This window comes from Melanerpes formicivorus, unplaced genomic scaffold (genome assembly GCF_026170545.1).
Source record: "Melanerpes formicivorus ecotype bairdi unplaced genomic scaffold, bMelFor1.0.p_v2 SCAF_39, whole genome shotgun sequence".
Classification (NCBI taxonomy): Eukaryota; Metazoa; Chordata; class Aves; order Piciformes; family Picidae; genus Melanerpes; species Melanerpes formicivorus.
The window spans coordinates 383,607-409,189 of NW_027142391.1; the positions used below are offsets into that span (position 1 = coordinate 383,607).

Consider the following 25,583-nt stretch of genomic DNA (forward strand, 5'->3'; position numbering starts at 1 on the left):
GGGGTCAGCCTGAGCAGGCTGGGGTTCAGCTGGCTGGAGGCTTCCCAGTGCTTTGCCTGTGCCTCAGCTCTCACAGCTGCAGCTGTCTGCACTCCTGAGAGGAACAGCAGCGACTTGGAAGCTTCACCCTGAGAATGAAAGCTTCTCACCAAATGTTGGAAGGGTCTTGTGGGGAGCACCAGCACAGTGCTTACAAGAGGACCAGCAGCAAGCCTGGGCTAAGGCAGGACTGCAGCACCTTCCACAGCAAAAGGAGCAGCCTCCCCTCTCTAACTGTGCTAATGAAACTCAGCCATCACCGCGCCGTAAAGCCCTGCACGACTCCGAGGCACTGAGCCTCAGCATTTTATTTCTCAGCTGTGTACCTTCCACTTAACTCTGAAAAATATTACTTATAAAAGATGATTCCTAAAAGCAAAGTTTGGAACTTTATGATGCCTCTGGGCTAGCTCAGCTGATCTTTGAAGGAATAAGGTTGTACCCTTTCCACTGGGCACCTGCAGGACAATCTTTCAGCAGCGAGCGAGGTCGGGCGCTAAGGACCCACAGGGCTTTGCCACGCGGCGCATTTGGGCATCGCCAGCTCAAAGGGCTACCACGTGGCCCTGCTAATGAGGCACGCTGGAATTTGATGGATTATGGCTACCAAGGTGGTAAAATACCACTGAAAGGCTGCAGAACAGATGGAACACGTGGAAAGCACTCAGAAGAGCAGAAAGAACAAAGAAAGCAACATTCAAAAGTCAGAGCAAGAAGGCAGAAGGAGTCTGTGCTTGCTAGCAGCTGACACTGACACCCCTGAACCTCAGCTGCCAACAGCCTCCCTGCTTCACAAAGCACCCTGCTCACAATAGGTACTTGTACCACTGCCGCTGCATTTCAGCTTCACCTTGCTGCATGTCCCTCCTGGAGCCTCCTTTGCTCCTCGGGTCGGATGCCCAGACAGAACTGGTGGTGGAGCACCCTGCAGAGGAGCTGCTGGATGCCACCCTGCCCACCTTCAGGGCTGATGCAGGGCACCCTGCAGATGATGCTGGTGGGGTAGGAGAGCAACCATGCAGCTGCCTTGAGCCCACCCCACACTGTGTTGCCAGCAGCCAGCTGGGTGAATGCCCTTGACCAGCACCCATGGGGAGCTGTTCCTGCAACCACAGCTCCTGCAGCTGCCCTCCTGCACAAAGGTGAAGGAGAAGGCTCCCCAGAGAAGCAGCCCTTGGACAGCCACGAAGCTAGCTGCTGAGAGAAGGCAATGGGCTGTCCCTGGACAGTGAGCACAGTATGGGAACCAGTGAATACCCCCAACCCCCTGTGAGGGCATCACACAGGAACCCCCCCACAGGTGGCAAGCTGGTCCTTGGTCCACACTGAACATGGGAGGCTGCCACTCCAAGTGCCTCAAGTGCTGCTAGTAAAGCAAAGCATCCTTGGGACACAGCCTGCATGGAACAAGCAGCTTCAAAGCTTCAGGCTCTGCCCAATTTTGCATTTTTAAAGGCAGGAGCAGAGGTCTTCCCCCAGCACAAACCACAGCTGCGACTCGCCGCCTCCTGCGCATTCATGCCAGGCTGAAGCTGCTGACAATGTCATTTGTTGATGGAATTCCTTTCTGGTGGTGTCTGTCTGAAGTCAGGGGCAGGCACAGCACAGGCAGCAGGAAAGTTACAAATCCTGTGGTGTTTTCCCCTAAACAGTTTCACATTTCTGAAGGCTCAGAAGAGCAAATTCTCTGCAAAGCTGCACCCGGGCGCTCCGGTTTTGCTCTCACTGATAAATGTGAGCAATAAAAATCTGCTCCATTCTCCAGCAGTGCCTATTAAAATGTAAACACAGCTCAAAGATTTTGAGCATGCTACAAAAATGCTTTATTCAATAGTCAGAGCAAAGGCTGCCCGAGGCTGCTTGAACTGGGCAGGGTCTGTCAATAGCTGGGCTGGTGCCTTCCACCAGAGGTCAAGGCTGGGGCTTTGTGGGCGCTCTCAGTGTTAGAGCAGAGAGCAAGAGAGAGCACTCTGGAGCTCTTTAGGGCCCTGGGATCAGGAGCTGCTGTGGAGAGCAGGATGTGGGTCCTGAGAGCAATGGTGCTGGGATGTGCCCCTCAGCCAGGCTGGGGTGAAGCCCTTGCCATGGCCATGGGGCAGGGGATGCAGCAGTGCCATGGGGAACACTCCTGGCACACTCCCAGCCTGTGGTCAGAGAGGTGCTGATGAATTAAAATTCAAAATGTCCCCCTGAATAATTCATTGACTGCATGCAAGTAAATCCCAGCCCTCCCAGTCTCTCTGTGTAAAGACACCTATGGATGCAGATGAATACTGGGGGGCTCAGGCTGCCCACCAGGAGGAGCACCAGCCAGGGCCAAGCGTGGTGGGCAGCAGATCACACACCTCAAAGTGCCTGCCAGGCACCCCTCCTGGCATTACAAACCTTCCTTGGTTTGCTCTAGGGGGTTTTGCCCCAATTCAGTTTTTTTCTCCCCAGGCCAGCCCACCTCAGGGCTCTGCTGGGGGCAGAGGCTGCAGTGCCCCTGTGAGCAGCACCGTGCCTGAGCTCAGCACCAGCTGAGCCTGCACTCTGCAGCTGAGTTACACCAAGCACAGGGCTGAGGCAGCAGGCCATGAAGGTGCTAGAGCTCTGATAACCACAAACCAATCCACACCGTAGGCAGAGGTGCAGAGGCCATCGATCATCTCCTCCTCCTGGCAGCCAGGAAGGTGGGACCCCATTAAACCAGCAGAGACAGACAGGCATTTATCCAGGGGACTGGGACAACTGTCACCCCACATTACTGACAGGGGTCCCATGGGACCTGGGCAGCTATGACATGTGCCAGGGTTTGTTTACTGGCAACTACAGTAAAATCCACCCTCCCTGACAGTCTGCTGGTAGGGATTGCTCCTCTCCCCAAAGTCATGCATAAAATAGCGATGCTCCCCCAAGATCCTGGGGAGAAAACACTTTCTCAGGGCACCAGAGTATGGAGGGGGGATTTCTATGGTTCCTCATTTGGACTGTTCCATGATTTTCAGGACAGTTTGATAATGCCTGGCTCAAAAAATGACCCTGAATTACCCAAAGCCAAGGCTGCAGGATGCTGCAGGGGGTCCTGCTCCCGTGCACCACTGGTCACAATTCACCACCAGTGCTGGTGTGGAAGCCTCTTGCAGAGGGCTGGCATCCAGGTGACCCACAGGGTTCTGCTGGTGCACAGCCACAGCCCTACTGCTCCTGCAGCACAGCAGTGAGTTGTGTGACAGCTCCTGGAAGGACAAGGAGGTTATCAAGGAAGGCTTTTAGCCACAGCAGCTGGAGGGAACAGGGAAACATCAGTGGTCTTCCGGAAAGAGCTGACAGCCCAGAGCAGACGATGTGGAGGCAGTGGTGTGGGAAGCAGGGAGCTGACCCACCTGTTATGGGACACCACAGAAGCATTCCATAAACATGCATTAAAATTCAGGTCCTGCTCCTGAGCATCTCTCCTGGGTCAGTTTTGTGCTTCTTGCCAAGGGGACAGAGGGGCCACGGCCTTGGCTCATCTCCTGGCCACCACCGAGGTCCCCGGCAGTGCCAACTCAGAGCTGTGATCTTGACAAAGGGCATCTGTCAGCGGCCTCTGACTCCTGAACATCCCCTCTGGCACTGTGCCCACACCCAGGGCAGCTGGGCTTGCTTGTAGCAGCCACACTGCTGTCAGAGCCCAGCCTGTCACCCTGCCACCTGCACTGGGACTTGGCTCAACCACTGGGCCATGCTTCTGTCCTGCCTTGTTAGCGGTCAGGACGGACGTGTGCAGGGCCCTGGCCCTCCCCCACCCCCGGGAAAAATAAAGGGAACAGGGAAACTGCAGGTATGGGAAAGGTTCTCTTTGGCCTCCTGAGTCTAGGGTGGCTCCAGTCCCAGGGCAGTGCTCTTCCCAGAGGTGAGTCACAGTCCCTGCAGTTGACGCTCTGCTGCCCACTGCTTTGCTCCCTGTCTCTACAAGAGGCTCACAGAGGCATTGGGCTGCTAAAAGCAGAATCAGCCACCATGATCAGCAGTTCACCTCCCCTATCCATGGCACTGCCAGTCCTGCCAGGTGGAAGAGAGACAGCTGCAGGCACCTAGAAGACAGGGGACAGAGCCAGCATTGTGGCAAGCAAGGAATTCAACCGGGTCAAGCAGTTAGCCCCTCCAGCCACCACCCCTGAGCCTGCAGCAGGTTCTCCATCCTCTCCCAATTTAAATCATCATTATCCCTTTGAAAGAGAAAGGCTCAATGAGATGTCTCAGGCTGAGCTTGGGCAGCAGGAGGTGGAATTTTCCAAGGTGTGCTCCACAGCTCAGAGGATCAGAGTCATTCCTCCTTGCTCTGCAATCTCTGTTAGAACTAAGGTGCCCTCCTGGTGCAGGACACAAGAACGTTGCAGCCAACACTCCCCTGCTTGGGGCTTTGCCTCCTAAAGTGGACTTTCACCAATCACTACACATTTTTCTTTGATCAGGAACCATCCCAAACTTACTTCAGATTTTGTTTGTTTAATGAAGACTTCAGCAATTTCCAAGTGTCCTCAGATGCCAGGTGGGTACACACTAAGGAGATCCTTTGATGCCTGAGCAGTCCTCCAGTGACAATCTCATGGCTTTAACCCCTCAGCCCAGCTGATCCTGCAGACTTTTTGCAGGAAATGATCCCTTTCCTCTCCAGTTTCCACACAAATACAGAAAATATTTACAAGTGTGCCACAGTGAACTTCATGTTCTTCCTCTGCTCAGGGCAACTCTTGGTGACACAGATGGTTGGTACTGATTAGCCATTAAAGAGAAAGAAACTGAAGCTAACGTTTTTAAGCACTAATTGTTTTGCTCAATACTCGACTGGGGTTTTCCTCCAGCACCAGGCACTGTGCAGCCCTCACAGGCTATATAGAGTAAGAATCATTTTTGTGGGTAGAAGTCAACAGCAAGTCAGTAATTTTTGGCAGACAGCCTTCACTGTTCTGCTGGCACAGCGCATCCAGCTGCTGATGAACCTTAACGCTTCTCTGATATTGTTTTCTGCCATCAAAGGGAAGATCTAATCTCTGCTGAAGGTCAGCCCTCACCCAAGGCTGCAATCAGCCACAGCATTCATAAAACCCACTAAAATCTGTAATCCTGTGCCACATGCCCTCTGGGCTGCCACCCCAGCAGCCCCATCGATATGTCCTCTACCCAGGACCTTGCTGGGCTGGAAGCATCCCTGCTTCTGCACTGCTGCTCCTGCACGAGGAGTAATTGATCCGCAGATCAAACCGGAGCTCGTGGAGCTGCCGGCGCAGACAGTTCGACCCACGCACACTTTATGAAGGAGGACAAAGTCCTGACTGCTTCCACCTGCAGCCCACACCCCGGCCGGGACACCGAGCTCCATCTGGAGCAGCCCCGGCTTTGTGCGGCGCTGCCCTTGCAAGTCTAAACGCACTGCAACTTAAAAGGGTAAAAAGCATAATTAAACCCCAGCTTCTCGCAATACCTTGGAGTCAGGCAATTATGAGGAACTTTTAATGAGTAATTTAGGTAATTAAAGAAGTCAAACCTACAGCACGGAAGAAGTGGTGTCGGTGAGCTACTGCTCGGTGCCACTTTGCTCCCCGCCCTGGCTGCGCTCCCCGCGGCGTGCGGGACGGCTGCGGCACGGCCGGGGCCGGGAAGGGCTGCACGGGGCGGGGGCTCCGAAGGAGCTGCGGCCGCAGAGGGTCCGGGTCTGTAACTGCCACACCTATGCAGGGGGCTGGCTGATGGGCGCTGGAGCTCAGCCTGTGCTGCCTCTCAGCTGGACGTGCCAGTTACTGGCTGTATTCTAGCACGGGAACTTTATGGCTTTCTGTCATGACAAATAACTGTTTGTAGCATAATGGAATTAATATTTACTCTGCAAGCTATGCAGACTGCTGAAATAAAGTTGCTATAAATAGAACCATCTCAGCTGCTGCTGGCTTTTTAAATGCTGGAAACTGACAAGACAACAGGCGAGGGTCAGATCCCACTGCCCCGAGCCATCAGCAAACCTTCGCATTCGGGGGCTGCAATCGAAACCCTTCCACACGCTCACAGTTACTGGAGTTCGAAAAGTGTTCATTCACGAGTGGGAGACTGAGGGGCTCTGTGGCTTTGGATCATTCTCTGCCCGCCCCAAGGAAGGAGCTGGGGTAGGACCATCCTGCGGGCATCCTGATGCCAACCAGCGCGGAACGCAGCGGGTTGAAGCTGGAGGTGCAAAGCAGCGCCCGGGAGAAGGGGAGGGAGGCTGAGGCTGCTCGGAGCCAAGGAGCATCCTCCTGGGAATACAGGAGCGGCTATGCCCGAGAGCCCGGCAGCACCGGTGGCATTAAGGATGGGCATCTGGGGGCCGGGCTGCGTCTGTGCCCACCGGCAGCACCCCGCGGTGCCAGCTGGGTCTCCCCCACAGCGGTCGCGCCGCTAATCCCTGGCAGCCACGCGATGGCAGCAGCAATGTGGGAACCCGGCGCGGGTGCAGGCAGCATCAACCATCCGAGCCGGGAGGTTCTGCAGGGACCAGGCACCTGCGACGCGAAAACCAACGTCCCGACGCTCTTAAGGCACGCAGGGTGTAGGGAAATAGTTTTCCCTCTGAACTACAACAGCTTCTATTTACTACATCACTGCCATGGCCACGGCGCCGCCGGAGCTTGCTTGCTGCAGCGCTGACACAACACAGCCTCTCCCCTGCGATTTTGAGTCGATGCAGAGAACAGCTCCTGTTCCACCTGATTCCCTGAGGTCTGGAGAACTAACTTGCCTTAACTTTGGCTATGGTCTCATCCTGCAAAGTGCTGCATGTTGCCTGGAAAATGCTGAACCACCTGGGTTTACCCAGGGACCACAAGAACATCAGGACTTGGTTTGCTCACCACATCCTGACCTGGCACAGCTGTGTTCCTGCCAGCTCCATCCTGTCACCAGCCACTACCTCAGTTATGCCAGCAGGGTCCAACATCTCCTCACTGACCATTTTTTGTCTCACCCTCTGCCACTCACCAAGGCAGCATCCGGGCACAGTGGCTGCACCCTGCCTGGATCCCGGGGGCTCCAGCTCCCTGGCCTTTGCTCACCACTCTCACTAGGAGCAGGCCCAGGTGCTTCCCAGGACTAACAGCTGCAGAAGGTGATACAGGGACACTGGCATGCAGCAGCCAAGCCCCAGGACTGTCACCACCAGCCTGTGCCTGCTGCATCCAGCTGTGTAAAGGGAGCGCATGGGGTGAGGACATGTCCCAGGGCAGGGGACACTCTGCTGACAGCAGTCCCAGCCCACCCCTGTCTCTGCCTCTCACTTCTCTTTCATTTAAATCTCACCTCTCACCCATAAAAAGAGTGAGTAATTAATATCCTACAATGTGCTGGCCACTGAAACATGCCCACCTGGAGGGCACACTATGGCTTTCTGCTCGGTCAGCTCGTGTCTGCACCCCATGTCCTGGGACAGCCCCAGGCTTGGCACGGGAGCTCCAGCACCTCCAAACTCCTGACACTAGCCTGCTCCAACTGCTTCCCCGCCCAGACACTTTGGAAGTCATTTCTGTCTTTCCAACAGGAACCCAGGAAATTAAAATGTTTAACACATCTCTGACGCACACAAAATTAGCAGCAACAGAGCAAACAAGATTTGCTTTCCTCCCCAACACGCCGTGAAATAAACAAACAACCCCGAGCCCACCCAGCCCCGGCGCCGAGGCGGGGAGGAGGCTGCTCTCCAGCGGAAGCCCTGAGCTCCGTCACAGCCCACAATGCAATTACAGGATTACAAGGCACACGCTGCTCCAGCATCTGGATCCTCTGTGCGGTGCAGGGATCCCTGCAGCAAAGGAAACCTCCGAATCCTGCCGGCAGCAGCCTGGCTGCTCCCTTGCTGCACCCCACTCAGAGGGTTCCAGGAGCCCTGACCGTGGTTCCAGGCTTCTGGAGCGGGGCTTCCCCTGCACAGGTCAGGGCAGCAACTGCAGGCCTCTGGCTCTGGCCCAAAAAGTGCTGACATTCATTTTGGTTTGCCATAAACTGTCTCATCTGAATTGCAAACAGCAGGATGAAGCTCAGAGCGGTAAGGCTGCTCCCGGCTCCAGTCCCCAGCACGTCCAGGTGAGGCCACAGAGCCAGCAATCCAATCTCCATACACTTGCTTCTCAAAATATTTCATTTCTGGCCACCAATCTTTAGATCTCCGATTGGATTTTGTTTTCCTAAATGGATTTTCCCAGCGAGCTGGCAGCAAATGGATTTCATTTGGAGTTTCTCTAAGCTGCAGCAGTCAATAGAGATGTCAGCGAGCGCCTGTGCTGCGCAGGCTCGGGGGGACACAGCCCCCGGCTCCGGGGGGCAGGAGCTGCCTCAGCCCTGCTCTCTGCACGCTGGCTCTAGCCCTTTGTTTGGTGCAGAGGGGTGAGCAACAAAAATACACAGCTGCTGAACTTTGGCTTGGGGGGGCAGAAGGAGGCATGGTGCCCCACCCCCCACCCCATAGCTCTGCAGCTGTAGCAAGAGGAAGATGGAGAAGCTGGAGGAGCAGCCATGCCCACGTCAGGCTCCATGCCTTGGGGTGGGTGTCACTCATGCCTTCAGCCTCACCCAGCACATTCGGCCCCAGTTCCTCCCCAGCAAGAAAGGAACAAACTCATGGCACCAGGTTCCTCCTCTTCTCCCAGTTTGCAGCACAGTGGAAGCATCAATAACTCAGCTCCAGTCTGCTGGACACTGACAGCCCCCAGCCCACAGAGATCCTTCTGGGACAGCCAACACAGGGCTGCCTTCACCTGCTGAATGCAAACCCTTCAGGCTGTGGGCAGCCCTCTGGGTTGCTCACTGTAAAGCAAAACTAACCTGCTGGCAGCAGCTATGCCCACCCAGGTTGCCCAGCCCATGTCATGCCCAGTTCAGCCCCCAGCACTGCAGACACCCCTGCAAAGTTCTGATGGTGCTGTCCCAGGGCTTGTGCTGTAATTGAATGATCTAAAATTTCCATTCCTGTCCTGGAGGACTAATCTGCACCAGCGTTAGGGGACTCTTATGATATTAATTAAATACAAGTCCTGCATACCAAATGGATACTCTGCATCTCCATCCCCACCAGGGACTTTCCTCTCTGCAAGTCTTACAGCAACTTTCACATTTCTGTTGTTGTTTCCTTTTCCTCAGGAAATCTCAGAGAATCCACTGCACAGCTGCAGAGAAGAGCAGAAGATACTCCAATACCTGAACTCTGGGGCATTCTCCCTGCCCCCTCTGCTCTCTGACCTGAAATGAGCAGTGGCAGACTGACCAAAGGCTGAGGAAGGACCTTGCCTAACACATCAGGGCTGCAGCTGCTGCTGCTCACCTCTCAGCTCCCTCTGCACCCCAGCCCAGGAGCATCCCCATGGGTGGATGGATCCACTGCTGCTGCGGAAGCCACTGGGGTTTGCACTGGGCTCCTGCTAACGCTGGGGCCAAGTCCCATCACAGGTCATGTTGCTCGTGCTCAGAGGGTGCCCACAGGGCATGGCTTTGCCCCAAGCTTGAGAACCCTTCTCCAACACCTCTTCAGGAATTTTCAGTGCAGCATGAAGAGCAACAGAACCAGAGAGCAAGGGGGAAATCACCACAAAGCAGTGAGCCCCTAAGAGCTTCAGCAGCAGCTCAGCAGGGATGGAGGTGAGCCCTGGACAGGCCACAGAGAGGTTCCTCCACCAGGGAGGGGAAATGCAAGGCAAGTGCTGGGCTGAGCAACTGAAGCCAGGACAGTTTCAGGCCAGGATGATGCCAAAGCTGTTCCAACACTCTCCTCACTATTATTTATTAGTTAATTATTTTAATTATGTGCATTGATTAGGAACATATCACCAGGGATCCTAATTAATTAGAATTTTAGAAGGGATCAGAGGCTGCAGGTTTTTAATGGATTCCACAAAGGCTTGCATAAAGAGGTGTGTTAAGGGAAAGGCCAAATTAACTTCTCCTCCCTGGTTTATCCAGCAGTTTCTAACAGGGCTGTGCATGGGATTTGCCAAGGAACATCCAAACCCCTCTGCAGGGTGATGCTGACCAGGACAAGGGCAGGGGGCTTTCAGGCAGTCATCATCTAACCCCTGTGCAGGGAATTAGCTTATTCTCCTCCTTTGTTTAAATAAGAGTGTTCCTATTTACATCACTTCATCAGGTATGCCCTAAGTCTGCTTTTGCTGCATTGTCCACCCTCACCAGCCCTGCCTGATGGACACCAACAGCCCCAAGCAGCTGCTGTGAATGTTGTCTTTCAAAGTGCCTTCCCCTCCGTACCCTGGGGAGGGGCAGGAGCCATGGCGCTGACGATGCTCAGGAAGCCATTAATTATTAAACCTACTAACACAACTCCCTGCTCAGAACTGGCCACTCAGGACTTTCCTGGGCCAAGATGTTTCTCCTCCTAGCTGCAGCATCCCCAGCTCTGCCTGGATGCTATCAGTGCTCCTGGCTGACGGCTCTGCAAGTACTTTTCCATCAGCACGGCGATGATACCTATTTATCTTCCGCCTGCGAGAGTGGCTGCGCTGATCTGGCAGTGCCACAAGGCAGACAGTTATTTCATGCCCTGTTAAACCCTAATGTGGTTAACTACAGCATCACTCCAACTTTGAGAAAAGCCTTTTTTATTGTTTTAAATCTGTTGCCTTTGTGTCCCAGTAAAGAACACTTCTCCCTGTCAGGATGCCATCAGAAGCATCAGCCCCTGCTACCGGCCAGGCAGCAGCAGGCTGTGCTGGGCAGGAATTAATTACAAGGATTGAAAACATCTAATTCTGCCCAGGCCAGCACTGGGAGGTCTCTGTCACTGCCCAGAGGGGAGGCTGGCAGTGGTCACTGTGACACTGCCCCAGGGCACTGGGACAGCAGAGGCCTGCAGCTTCTCCCCCAGCCCTGGGAAGCCACACTCCTCAGCAGCAGAGATGTTTCTAGAGCAGAGCCAACTCTTCACAGCCAGATTTATGTGGGAGTTCAATTCCAGACCCAAGTCTCCATCAGCCTGCTCCTGTTGGTTTCTTTTCTTCTCTCTTTGCACACACAAACTGCCAGGACTTGAGTCATGGAAAAAAGCTACTGCCTTCCCACACTTAGGTGATCAGTGTGGATCTTGATAACCTCTGGTGCTACTTAACACCCAGATTTCTGGAGAAGTTGTGTTCCACCAGTCTGGAGCCCCAGTGAAAGCTGCCATGGACTGCTCAGAGCTGGCTCAGGGGCCAGGTTTGCGCTCAGTTATTGCTTTGTCTGCTGCAAGACCCAGGCTCTGAGCTGGGTCTGCTGGGCCCTGCAGTGAGGAGGTGGAGGGACAGCATGAGAGGGCTGACAGCATGAGGGTGAAAGGGCACAAGGACCTTGTTGGAGGTAAAATACCAGGGCTCAGAGAAAGATGCAGGAATGAATGGCCCAGCCCTGAGACATCCAAATCACAAAGTACCTCGAGACTTATTCTCTTAAGTGGTGAATGTGACCAGCCACAGGAGGAAGCCCTGAGAGCTTTGTGGCCTCCACCTCCTGCCACAGCCCATCTCAGGAAGACAAACATGCTGGGCAGCACAAGGACACCAGGAAGGACAATGCCATGGAAAACATCTGCCAGGACAGGCCAGCCTGAAAGTGACTGGACCTCAAAGTAAGAGTGAGGCTGTGCCCTCAATCACACCAGCCACTGCTGCCAGCAGTGCCCAGTTATGCCCACCCAGGCAGGGGCAGCTCCTGCCTGCAGGGACAAGCAGGGTCCCTTGGCTGCACAGCTCAAACAGACACCACCTGACAGCTCCACAAGTCACCTGCCTAAGGCAGAGCATTCCCTGGTGGCACAGCTGAGCACCACGGTCACGCAGCCCAGCACCTCTGCCACTCTGGCCCCAAGGGCAGGACCAGACACAGCCCTGTGGGCTCAGGAGCTGACCAGGCACTGTCCCACAGCTGGTCTTGACCACTGCCACTCAACAGCAGCTAAAGAAATGCTCCAACACCAGCAGTGATCACCACTGCAGTCAGAGCACCTCACCCAGCCTCTGCAGCCAGGGAGCAGAGCACAGGCAGATGGTGCAGCCACTCACACTTTGCTCACAGCAGTAATAAAGAACACAAGGAGGTTTGGGGGGAGCAGGGAGGGGAAAGCTGGAATCAGCAAATAAAAATTCTTCAGACAGCTTCACAAGGAGCATATCTGGGAGCTTCCCAGCCTAGCTGCCACCCACACCGCCCCTCTCCGTTCTCCTACCTCCACTCCTTGGACTTTCAGCTTCATGTGATCCTCTCTGGTGGTTTTCCCATCTTTCCTTTTTTTCCAGCAATATCCATCTTTCCTGTATTTCACCTTCTTCCTATTGTACAGGATCATAGAACCATTCTGTGGTCTGAAAACAAGAAACAGTTTTGGATTACACAAAGAGAAAGCCTACCCAAGGAGAGTCTCTGAAGCAAAATAAAGCTTTTCAGCAGAGTGGGAAGGGGCTCCCCCTCCCCATTCACTCCAGGCTTTGCACCATTCCTTGCACCCCTCGCTGTTCTGGGTGCTGGCAGCCAGAAGCACAGCTGTACCTGGAACTGCTGCTGAACCTCTGACTATTCTCACACCCCCAGCCAACACCAGCAGCCTCCTTCACTGAGCAGCCAAGTCAAGTGGTTTGTGTTCGTGTGACATGGGCCTGTAACTTCAGACCTGTGCCAAAGGTGCAACAGTGAGTGCCTGGCATCCCCCTTCCCTCCCATCTCCAGGTTTCAAGCAGCACAACACCAGGAAACAGGCACAAGAAGCAGCTTTCCACCCTCTCCTTGCTTTCCCTTGGCAGAACAGTGCCAGGTGCCTTTGCCACGTCCCTCACACAGTAACAGGGCAGCAAGGTGGATGAAAAAGCTGTTAATTACGGAGTAGCTCATCCAGTGCTCCACCAAGTGCATAAAGTCACCTCCCTGCTGTTGCAGTATAGATGATCTTATCACCTCGAGCAAGGCTTTCAGGACCAGATGTAAGCAGGCAAAGAGGTTCCTTACGTTACAGAGCAGGGTTCTCTGTCAGGAGGCACAGGTCTCACACCCCAGTTGGTCATCTGCTACTGGCATGTGTGTCAGTAAGGCATACAATAGGTCAAAACAACAAACCAACACTTCAACACATCCAACCAGATTCTGCCCAGCTTCTCTCTTTCAGTTCCAAAGTGTTTACATTGCTCTCAAAGACAAAACAGCTGTCTCTAACTCCAGCAAAGACAAACCTTCCCTACAGCCTTCCAAAGCTATCTGAGAACAATCCTCCCCCCATCCTGCTGAAGAAAACAAGGTCCTGATGGCTTCCTACCACCACGGCCAGCTGAGACACAGGTGCACAGCCCCTTCCTCCATCAGAGAATCCCACCAGCAGTCATGGGACCTGCCCCCAAGCCCCAGTCTCCATCTGTCAGTGCTGTGTGCACCTGGGGGGCCCTCAGGAGGATGGCTCTGTCCTCCAGAGCCCACCTGCACAGCACGAATCCCATGGATGTGGATGGAAACTGCACAAGGTCTCTTTGGTACAAAGCAGACTTTCTCCCCCATGTATGCTTGCAAGGTCACCATGCTCTCAGCTCTCTGCTTCTCAGCACTTTTACTAAAGTAGGAATCATAAATATTTTTGCCCCACACACCCCCCAACATTCCCTGGGAGCAGAATGCTGAGCTCCACGTTCCTCCTCCTCCTGCCACCCCTGCTGCAGCAAGCCAGACCCCTGGCTCGGAGAGGAGACTCCTGCAGCACACCCTCTGCACATCAACAGGCGAGTGCCAGCCACGGGGCTGATCCGACAGCACCCCGCAGGTCACCTGCGTGTGTGGGGAGAGGAAGGAGAGAAGCTCCTCTCCTGCCCCCTGCCCGGGCATCCCACACGTAACAGGCACTGGAAGGACCCAGGAGCCCCCTGACGGCACCGAGCCCCTTTCCTCCTGTAGCCGGCGCCTCGGGAGCGCAGAGCCGAGCTCTGCCGGGCTGCCATCAGCCCCGGGCTGCAGAGGGCAGAGGGCAGCGAGAGCAGTGAGCGAGGCTGATACGAAAGGAAGCAGAATGGAGCAAAATCTCTGAAGCATCTGTGGAGCAGCTGTCGGCTCGGATAAGACCACATCGAACGGCTCCAGGGCTCGTGGAAAGCGGCCGGGTTTTAAAGATAGCTTCATGGAATGAGAGGCAATTTAACTCGATCTCCATTGCCATTGTGTTTCACTCTCCGCAAGGAAGAACCGAGAGGGGAGATCTCCCGTGCTTATCTCCCGGGCACATAGCACAGCCAAGAGCAGCAAATTGATGGCTGCAGGAAGAGGCAGCAGATGAGGTCTGACCGGGATTCCCAGGACACTGGATGTGTGCGACCCTATCCCAGATCTCCTCTGGAAGTCTTGCTGCCCAACCTGAACTCAGGGATTTGGGTCATACCTTTGCAGAAGGGGAAGGAGAAGCCCTGGGCCCGCGCAGAGGCTGCCCGGGACAGCAGCTCCCTGCCGGCAGCCCAGGCAAGGTTGGCTCAGTGCTGTGTGCTGAGCTCCACCTGGAGCCACGGCAATAACAACAAGGACTGGAGCATTAACAGCAATTTGCTTGATTTGATTAGCTGCTGCTGTGCAGCTACACTGGGCTCTTTTCATTAATGCAGCACTAAATGGGAAATAATAAAATAGTGTTTTAATATCACAGTGCACTGAAAGCAGAAGAGGCAGAGTGATCCAAGCCATCAAGGAGCCCGTTTGTGCCAGCAGCATGAGGTGCTGGTGCTGCTGGGCAGTCAGGGCACCCCACAGAGCCTGGCCACCATGTGTGTCCTCCACCCTCCCCTGATGTGGGTGGGCACAACCCAGGTCTCAGTTGTGCATCACTGTGACAAGCTCAGGCCCATAGCCACGGCAGCAGGGTCTCCCAGCAGGCCCCCTCACCCCTACCTGCTCCACACCAAACACCAGGCTCCTGCACTTGCTCACTCCAGACCACTCCCTAGGGAACAAGGACAGGTCAGCAGCATTTCCCACTCCTCAGAATAAATCTGTTTGCAGTGAGGGAAGACAGGATTTGTTGCTCTTACAGAGCACCACACCATCAGAGGAAAGGGACCAGGAGCAGGTGAGTGGAGCAGCCCTGAGGTGTGAGCCCAGCCAGGCAGGAGCCCAGTGCTGTACCTGCCTTGCTCCTGTTCAGCTCAGGCTGGGGACACCAATGAACAAAACCTTCACCCTGGTGCCTGCTGCTGGCACACCCCATCCTCAAACTCACAACACCTCCCCCACCTCCACAAGGCCAGGAGCCACGGTGGGGACCTGCCCTCGGTGCCAGCAGCCAGACACATGCCCTGTGTACCCCCTGAAGCCACAGAGCAGCCTGCAGACCCAAACGGCAAGCAGCGAAGCTGCAGCTCCCCCTTTCCTCTCCTGTGTCTGTGGCATTTAAAAGCTCCCTGATCTCTCTTTGGGTTTCTTGCTTGCGGCCTGGGGGAAGGAGGGGCAAGGACGGGAAGAGGAATTGCAGAGCAGAAGCCTTTTGTCTCCAGTACTGATGGGACTGGAGATGCTCCCTCCCTTCCCCCGTTATTTACCACCAGGGCTCTCACATCAATTGCCACAACAGCACAGGAGCTATTTTTGCCCAGACTGCTCCTGCTGCAAAGGAAACACTGAATCCCATTTCTGGACTTATTTTCAAAGCAAACAGTCATAGCCTGCAGCTGAGGTGCCTGGGGACCTGCTGTTGCTGGAGGCTACCCAGGGCTCCTAAGGATGCTCACCCCCAGCTCAGGACCATCCAGGCCCCCAGATGCACTGGAATTTCTCTCAGTATCACAGGCAGTGGTGATAATGGAGTGCTCATGCCAGCAGGGAACACCAGGGATTGCCAGGGAAGATTTAATGGAGGGCTTGTGCTGGCAGGGAACACTGGGAATTTCCAGGGAGGAACCTCCAGACACCATCTGGGATTTGGCACAACTCAGGGGCACACCCTCCCCCACCTCCCTGTCCTGTTCTGAGGGGCTTGTTCCTTCTGTACAAAATCCTTCACTGGGGTAATGGGAATCCAAAGGGAGCTGCCTTGTGATGGGCACCACCAGAGGGAAAACAAGACCAGGATGCTCCATGTCCTGCTCACAAATTAAAGTCCCTTTGGCCTAAAGGACTGAGATGTTCCCCTACCCACGTCAGCACAAGGTTAATGAGGCTGCTCAGCTGTCACATCAGGAGCTGCTAAATGTCAGGCACAGCCTCTAATGGAATCTGTAGCGTGCTGCCTGGGGAGCTTGGGGTGCCAAAAGGGAATTGCAAAGATTGCAAAGCCAAAAGTGACTCTCTTTCCAGAACAGTGGAGTAAGATCAGCCAGATCCCCTCCTTGAGAAGGGTCATGGCTCTAGAATTAGTTTTTCATTTTAGAGCTTATATTTACTTCCACTCCCAGCCAAGGCAAGGTTTTAAAGCAGCTTAACCACAAAACAGGCTGTGAAGCTGCTCCCAGGGCCCTGCCAAAGCCAGTGGCAGCAGCAGCCCAGAAAGTGCCTGGGACCTGCACAGCAGGGAGCCCAGGGCAGTGCCAGTGAGCTGCCAGGGTGAGAAGGCTCCCAGCACAGCAGCAGCTGCCTCTAGCTCAGTGCTGCCCAGATGCACTGTTCTGGGGGGCACCATGGCTGAAGCCATCACACCCCAGACCCTTACCCAGCACAGAGATGTGACCCCCCCCACCCACAGCCCCTGCTCCACTCCTGCTGGGGCCATTTTTCATCTGTGTAGCTGTGAGCTTTGTTTTCTCCAGCTATGAAGTTATCATGGAGTCGAGGGACAGCAGGAGAGGACTATCTTCCATCTTCTCAATCTACAGATGATAATAACGTGAAATTAACTTCCCCTGTCCCAGAGGAGGGACCTGCTGAGGCAGGGACTGGCTGGGAAAGCTGGAGCCTTGGAGGAAGCACTGGGAAGAGAGGCAGAGCCTGGCGATAAATCATTGCCCTTGCTTCCCAGGGAGCACACAGAGGATGAAGTCCTAGATTCTGCTTTCATCACAAGAGCCTTACAGCTCCTCCTCCCACGGCTGTGAGTCAAGCCAGCAGCAAGCACAAGGAAACCTTTCCCTGAGGAGCTGTCTTGCTGGAAACCAAAGCCAGCACCTTGCAGCCGAGCCGACACCTCGCCCTGCAGCACGCAGGGCCAGCGCTGCTTCACCCTGCAGAGCTCTGCTCCACCTGGCACCATCAAACACTCAGGTGATAGATTTCAAGTAACCATTCATTAATTCCTCTTTCTGCACTGTGGGAAGGTTTAAAGCCCTGGCATGGCAGCTCTGGCTGAAAGGGCAAGGAGGGACACCCAGGGACTGCCAGTCAGGATTGCTCCTGACTTTCAGGAATTCCTCATCCCTCATTTCTCTTTTCGACAGGAGGAAAGAATCTGATGGCAGAAGCTATTTCTCCCCTGAGAAATGCTGCTCTCCAAGTCTTCATTTACTCTGACACTTCCCCTCTGCTGCACCAACAGCTTAGCAGAAGGTCACAGCCCAAGTGGAAAACCAAAGAGGAACCTTAAGTAGCCCCCAGAGCAGGGTGTCTGTGCCTCAGACCAAGCCTGTCCTTGGCCAGGCAGACACCATAACACTTGGTGCCAGATTCATGAGCTGGCACTAAGGAAGGGGTCACCCAGAGGTGACTGCAGTGCCTCTGTCAGAGGGTAACATCCCAGCCACAGCCCTGGAGGATGCTGGAACAGGTACCTGCCAGCTCTGCTCCACACAGAGCAGCTTAAAATAATATTTACACAGACAAATGCTCTCAGGCTGTAGGGAACTTGTCCATCCCAGCTGCAGTCCTGGCAGATCACACAGGAACTGGGTTTGCAAACCCTTTTTTCCCCCCTCTCCTCCTGAACAAACCCTTGGCTATGACCCTCAGGCAGTGATATGCAACAGCCCTGGAAGAAAGGAAGCCTCAGTAAGCATTCAGCCTTCCCCACGGGACCACAAAGCAAAGCCAAGCCCCTCACAAGAGCTTCATAAGGACTTCAGGCTTCACCAGGTCTGCTGAGGCCCCAGCAACGTGTCCCTGCAGGGAGAGGCCACTGCCTTTCACGTCCCCATCGGCCTCACTCCCAGCTGAGATTACTCCTGTGGCAGCCACAGGAATTCCAGCTTGCACATTTGAAATCTACCTGCTCCTGGAGCTCTGCAGAGATGAAATACAGACTTCAGAAGCCTTCTTATCCAAGCAGGAAGAGATACACATCACAAGAACAATCCTCTGGATTTTATGTCTCTAGAATTAAATGTCATTTGTGCTTCATATGAATGGGAATTCATTTTACACCTACAATATTTCAGAAGATAAAGTCTAAAACATCAGACTTCACAATTTTATCCACAGCTGCAGCAAAGGCAGTGGCTAATCCCACCAAGGGGACCTTAACTGGTGTCCAGATCCTTCTTTCCATAGCAGCAGTAGGCCATAGGTGTGGATTCCAAAGAGACCCCTTGGTCCCAATAAATATGGATGCTGCTGGACACTGCCTGGGTGCAGGCACCCCCAGGACAGCAATTTTGGGGTAGCACAGGACCAAAGAGTTCTTTGGCCAATTGACAATGAAAAGCTAAGCCAAATCCTTCTTCTTCTGGGGGCAGAGGACAGTAAGGAAACCCACAATAAAACCCTGGTGAGGTACCCAGAGCAGAGATCCCCACTTGCTCATCCCTGAGCAGAGATGCAGCCAGGGGACAGCTGCTGACTGCTCTGGACACTGGAGAAACAACCCTGCCTGCAGCATCCCTCTGGTGCACCTCCAGCTACGGCCACACCTGGCCTCTCCAGCCACCCGGGTGGGCTTCCAACGCAGCCAGAGTGGGCAAACTCTTCCCTCCCCAGCAAGGCAGCGCTTGGCTCAGCACCCCTCCAGGGCGTCACCAAACAGGAGCATCCTCCTGCAAACTGTCCCCAGGCCGCACCTGTAGTTCCAGCAGCTAACAGCAGCATTCCCAACGCTCCTGCTGAGCACAGGATCATTCTCGTGCTGATGGCTCTGAGCTCTGCAGCCGAAGCGCTCGTACTAACCGCTCGGGACGGCTCCCGGTAAGGACCCAGGACCAAAGCTGGAACGCTGCAGTTGCCATTAGGTGGGATGCACCCAGAAGTCTTTTGGCAAATCATTTCTTGATATGACGACATGCCCCAGACCTAAATCTTAGCAGCAGGCATGAAACAAGGCAGTTAAACCGGCTTTGTTCATTTAAATATGATTCTTAAAGAACTGGCATTTATCTCCAGCCTTCATTTATTTCTCTTCCCTGCTCCCACGGGGATGCCGTTTGATTTATTGGGAATTAGTTCTTACAACTCATGAATGTTTTAAACTGTTTTGAGACGAATCTCGGCAGGATCTGCCGGCGCGCCGCGGCCAGCCCCGCACCTCCCCAGCGCCCGCGGAGCGCCCGCCCCGCCGTGTGCCGGCGGCCGCTGGCCCTGCCAGCACCGGCTCCCTTCCAACGCCCCCTGCCATGGCCTGGCCCTGCAGGTGCTGCCCCGGCTCTGCCAGAGGCAGCTCTGAGCCCTACGCGAGGTCCCTCCGCAGCGGTACCCGCAAAGGGGAGAGGAATTCCGTGCGCTGAAGTCACTTCCAGTTCACCTCCCCTGCCCTCGGCAGCTCCCGGAGCTCAAAGCCAACTCTGTTTTCCCCGGCTGTGCCCAAGTGGGGCTGTACCTCGGATTTGCTCCAAACGCCATATTCCAGGGGATGTGCCAGGGTGCCACCAGTGCCTGTTAGCCTGGGCTCCGCCTGGCACTGCCCTGAGGTTTGCCGCATCAGGGAAGCCTCGAAGGGGATGGGGGCAGAGGAACTCGGAGCCACAGTCAGAAACGCTGAGAGGAATGAAAGAGTTCTCTGGCCCTCCCTTGGCTGGCAGCACCAACCTTGGCTCTGGGCTTGAGACACTGCATTAAAAATCCGTAAACATTTGAAAAGTGAACACAGCTCCTTAATTAGAAATGTTAATTGGGAACCACTTCAGCCAGAAGCTGCGGTTTGACAGTCGGTGAACTTCCAAGGGCTGGCAGCCCGGCACCAGCAGACCTCAGCATCCTGCAGGCATCCAGGGAGAGCTCACTGGGGAACAGCAGACCCCCCTGCCCCTGGGGCCAAGGGGAGGCACAAGTGGTGGCACTGCCCAAGCCTGAACCTCGTGGCTGGCACAGGAGCCTCGACGGCCACTCGAGGCACGTGCTTGGGCACGCGGCAGCAGCCTGCCTTAAGCCCCTCCTCTCTTCCAAATCAACCTCAGGAACATCATCTATTTATTTCTATCAGTTCAGCCCCATCAATTAACGATGACAAAGCAATTAACTAGAATGGCAGGCAGTAAAAAATAACCACACAGTGCCTTCCTTAGAGGAAATCCATTCTGTAATCCCAATCGGTCTTCATTAACACAAAGCATTCCGGTAAGAGGCAGTAATCTGGTGGTGCTCTGTGAAAGATGAAGATCTGCAGAGCCATTTTTCAGAGTTAAGCCTGAAGTATTTTGAGCAAATGGAAAGGAAACAGTTTGCCTTTTCCCAGCAAACCTTCACAAAGCCCAAAAGAGTGCCAAAACCTAACAGACCTGGGCCAAGCAGAGTGTGCCACATCCCCCAACAGGCATCAGGCTGGCCCCTGGCACACAGGATGGAAGGCAGCACCTCCCCACCTCCCCTCCCTGTGCTCTTTGGTCTCTGCACTGAGGGCAAGGCCACGTTGGTGTTCTCCAGCCCTCGCTGGCAGCACCACGAAGACAAACCTCAAGCTGCTAACCACAGCACTCCTCAGCCACCCTAACAATCAGGTTTGGGGCTAAAAGCATCCAAATCAGCACTTCCCAACCTGCTTCAGGTGAGGAGGTGATGCCTTGCTGGTTCTCATCTCCAGCTCTGCCTCACAGGCGACTCAGGGCAAGGCACCAGGAGGAGCCCTGCCACTGACTCCTGCACCAGCAGCCTGAGGAGCTGAGCAGGTTCCTGCTGCAGAGCGAAGGATTTCCTCACTCCAGTGCTTCATGTGATGCACTTTGACAACACAGATAATCTAATTTACAAACTTTATACAGCAAAGGCCAAGTTACTAGAGAAATGAGATGAAAAGCTCACAAACCCAGCCCAGGACAGCTTCAGACAGAAACACTTCCCAATTTTAAGCCTTGTTTGCTGGCAAACTTCTTCAGTGATAGATCAGAGGGAATGAAACTCAAGTACAGAGACTCCTGCAAAGCACACAGACAGACACCAAGGTAGTCACCAAACCTCCAGCCAAGGCTGCCAGGCACTCAGCCTACAGTTTATAACAAAGCAGCTTAAAGAGCCCCAAGCTCCTCCAGGAAGGTGCTCCCCACACAAGCTTCATTACTGCCTGACTCTGATGCTGGTCTTTCCCTGTGCCCTCTCAGCTCATCCTGCTCTGGAATTTAATTACACTGCAGTACTTTTAGTTGAGATGAAATTACACATTTTCAGATTCACTTAGCCTGAACTAACTTTTGATAACAGCAAATCCTTTTCTTACCATGCCCTAATTTGAGGCCATCCCTGGGAGCATGAATCCTTCTCTTCAGCCTTGTGTCACCCCCCAGCACAACCACACTTGCCAGCTCCCAGCCCAGCACCCAGGGTCTGCCCAGCATCTTTCCTCTGCTGTTTTCTGAGCCCAGGTCAAAGGTGAGGTCAGGCAGTGACTGCTCCCTACAAGCTGCCACCAGGAATCCCCACAGGATCACTGTTCACAACTCCAGCCTGCCCCAGGGCTCCCACACCAGCTTCACTCTGCCCATGGAAGCCAGAGCTCTCCTCTCACCTGCCTCCTACAAGCTGTTCTCTGACACAGCCTCCAATCCTCAGTGTATTTGAAATCTGCTTCCCCGACATGCTGAGCCCAGAGCCCCCAGATAATGGCTGTGACCGAGTTAGGAGCTGTAATTGTGCTGGGCAAGATCTTCACTCTCTAAGCCTTGACCAAACTATGATTAATATCAGAGAGAAGCTGAGATGAACATCAGCTCCCACATCACCCACACTGAAGGCAAAAAAGCAGCTCTGCTTCTTCCCTCTCTGGTGCACATCACCAAGGGTGCACAAATGTCCCTGCAGGGCTGGCAGATGCCCACCCCTTGGATGTGCAGCTGCAGCCACACTGCATCTGCACAAACTTTACACCATCCTCAGCCAGAGAGTGAAGCCTCTGCACCCCCTCCCCCCAGCCCTGGGCTGTCCCAGCCGCTGCTGGCCAAGGACAGCAGAGCAGGGTGAGCCCTGATGCCTCCGGCTCCAGCCCCCTCCAACTTCAGTGACAGGGCTGGAGGAAAAGCCTCTGTCGACAAAGAATCCCAAGGAATGGTCCATCCTCCTCTGCTGGTATTTGCAGGCCATTAAGATGCAGGGAGCAGGCTCAGGCACTCCTCCTGCATGTTGTTTTCCATGCAGAATGTATTGGAAAAACTGAGAGAATATTAAAGGTTAATGATGAGCAACTTAAAGGTTAGTTTTGCATATCTCACCTCCTGGACAAAAGCTGCCTCTTCATTACCATACCAGAAGTGAAATTGTGAATGCTGTGGCAGTTTGGAGCAGGGTGAACAAGTCCTTGCTTCCCTGGCCCCTCTGCAGCCCCTACCCCTTACACACAAAAGGGCATCTCCAGGGTGGTCCCACAGCAGCCATTAAAGCCTCTGAGCTCCTCAGAACCCTTTGGCTGGAAGCACAAAAGCCTGAGAAGATCAAATGGTCTGGCAGGGCTGGTTCCAGATGCTGGAAACCCTGACCCAGAGTCCCTCCTGGCACACCTTTACCTTTCTCCTGCTCCAACAAGGACCAGGGCAGCTCTGCTCTTGCCTGGCTCAGCCTGAGGAGCCCAGGTCACACAGCTGAATCAGGAGGGATTACAGCAAGCAGCATCCCAAGGCAGGAGGAGCTGACAGCACACACATGCCATCTCTTACCACACCACCCCAAAACACCAACAGGCAGAAACCCCACCAGCTGGGCACCATGGCCAGCCAAGGGTGATGGTGCCAGGCCCTGCAGAGGGTGAGGAACTCCAACACAAAGCCTGCACAAGCTTGCAGGGCTGCTTGCACTTGCAGCCAGCAGAAGGGGAGAAAGAGCTTCAGCCACCACCACAAGCTCAGGGTGGTACTCCACGACCTCCAGCTCACAGCAGCTTCTCCTCATCAGGGTCCCTGCAGCCCACTTCAGCAGGGCCAGGCCAGGCTGGCAGCAGGCTGGCAGCAGGCTGGCTCCGCTGTGGAGCTGCTGGGGAGGTAATGACCTCCTGCAGCAAATTAATTGCTAAGCACAATTGTTTGCAGTCTTCATTTAAACCCAACCTTAGTTAATCTCACTTTAATGACACAGAAAATGGAAAGTCCCTTAATAAAGCAAGTTGTGAATATTGATTACCTTATTTTTACCTGAAAATTGAATAATTCAATTAATTTTACTATTAATTATTTAATGTACAATTAATACACTGCAAGATCCTGACTTATCTGCAAGGAGCCCCTGATAAAGGCATCCAAGATACCAGACACGAGCTGCACACCTGGGCAGGGGAAGGGGACACAAGCAGCAGGGTGGGGACAGGGCTCACCCTGCCCTTGCCCTGCTTGGTGCCCCCCAGCAGCCCCCCTGCACGGGGGTGTCAGTCACTGCTGACCCCACCCCTGCCCCATCCCCAGCTGCAGCAGGGGGGTCAGATCCTGGGCAGGGCTCAGCACAGGCTCATAGTGTTGGGTTTTCCCGCAGAGCTGAAGCCCCAGCTGGGCAGAAGGCCACAAATTGAATTCCTGGGGAAATGTCAAATCTCTGGAGCCAGCAAAAGTCACTAAAAACGAGCAGAGGAAAGCAGTGGTTGTTGGGAGTGCACTGCAGGCAGGGAAGGCAACTTCCAGCTGTCTGATGTCAGCTGCAACCCTGGATTCAGCCACAGCAGCAGCAAAAGCTGAGGTGACTAAGTGGCAGAATGATCCAGGGCCACAACCACAGCAGGCAGGGCTACTGGCACCACTCCTCACTCCTTGGCACCTCCTTAGCACCTGAACTGGCCTCAGCTTCCCTCAGGTCTTGGCTCATGATGGGAGCTGGGAGGATGCTCCTGTGCATCCTGAGTGCAGGATGAGTCCATCCTCTCCACCCAGCCCTGCCCACAGAGCTCAGCCTGTTTTGGTGTTGCTGCTGTTACAACGTTGTCTCCTGACTGCCCTGAGGTTTATTAAGGTGGGAAACACTGCCCAACCAACTGCCCCCAAGTGATGCTTGTTTTCCTGACACCAGGAGAAGGGAATTAAAATGCTAAAAATAATGCAGGAGGTAGCAGAAGTAAAACTGAACTCCCCCAAGCACACACTGAGTGCATGCAAATCACCACTGATCTGTAGGAGCAGGCTGCTGCCCAACTTCAGTTGCAGAAATATTAATCACTGCCAAGTCTCAGTACCTAAAAATGGCATTTGGGCTCTTTCTGGGCTGAAACTCCAGACCTGGGAATTTCCCCAGCCAAGCACAAGTGATGGCTTATCACAGCAGCAGCCTCCTGAGAAGCATCTCTGGGGCTTTGTGAGGGAGGAAACAAGAGCCTGGTGCTTGCTGCCTGCCTCAGCCCTTCTGGTGCTTTGTCAGCCCAGAGCAGTGAAGGGCAGCAGCACATCTGAGCCTCATTCCCAGCTGCAAAAGCAACCCTGCAGCCCTGGGCACAGCCAAGTCCTCAGGATTTGCATTGCAAGTTGGAATGTCAGAGCCTTCAGCCCTGCTGCACCAGCAGAAAGCTGCTCTGGTCCCTGCTGCTGATTCTCTGGCACCTTGTCAAGTAACCAAACATCACTGCAAGGGAACATCAAGGCTGATGCCTTGACGTGGTCTTGTTAATTCCTGTTGATAAACTGGGCTGCCCAAGAGACTGCTGGAATAAAGTCCAGGATCTCTACACCAGCAGTTTTAGAGCCCTTTGAAAGCCTCCTGACATTCCTCTAGTGCCATCACAATGGCATCACCAGAGGGTTCCTCCTCCATCCATGACCAAAGCAACACCTGACTGGCACTGTGTGGTAAACATGGGAACGTACCTGAGGAGGAGATGAAGACACTCGGAGGAGCTCTGCCTCCTCTGCCACCCCCAGAACCTATGCACCACGGTGACCAGCTCAGCAGCAGCTCCTGCTCAGAGAGCAGAGCTGGACAAACCCCAACAGCTCCATCCAGCACCAGCTCCCCAGGTGCATCGTTCAGCCGCTGCCAGGGTCCGACACAGCTCCCCCTTTGCAGCCACTCCCCGCTTCACACCGCGGCAGTCGCTAACAGCCTCCCTGCCAATCGCTTCTGGTCACTTCCTGAGATGCAATCAGAGGCACCCAGAGCAGCAAACAAAGAGCAGGGAGTTCCCAGCTCGTCCCAGGTCAGTGTCATTAGTGCTGTAACGCCGAGTCCCGATTGTACGAACTCAGCATTTAACTCTTCCAATTAATTTTGATACTAGAAAAAGACAACCACCCCCAAACTCAATGACTGAAAAAGGTCCTTGAACAGCCAGCACAACTTTCTGTCTCCTGGGACACTCTTCCTTTCAAGTGTAAACA

At 54.3% G+C, this 25,583-nt stretch overlaps 1 protein-coding gene across 8 annotated transcripts in view; it reads right to left on the reverse strand.

Moving 5' to 3' along the window:
* Positions 1-25,583, reverse strand: part of CAMTA1 (calmodulin binding transcription activator 1) — a 218,159-nt gene that overhangs the window by 132,881 nt on the left and 59,695 nt on the right. For all 8 annotated transcript variants that reach the window (XM_068158100.1, XM_068158102.1, XM_068158096.1 and 5 more), the window contains one exon: positions 12,236-12,371. In XM_068158100.1, the coding sequence (XP_068014201.1) occupies positions 12,236-12,371 (136 nt within the window). The remainder of the gene's footprint in view (positions 1-12,235; positions 12,372-25,583) is intronic.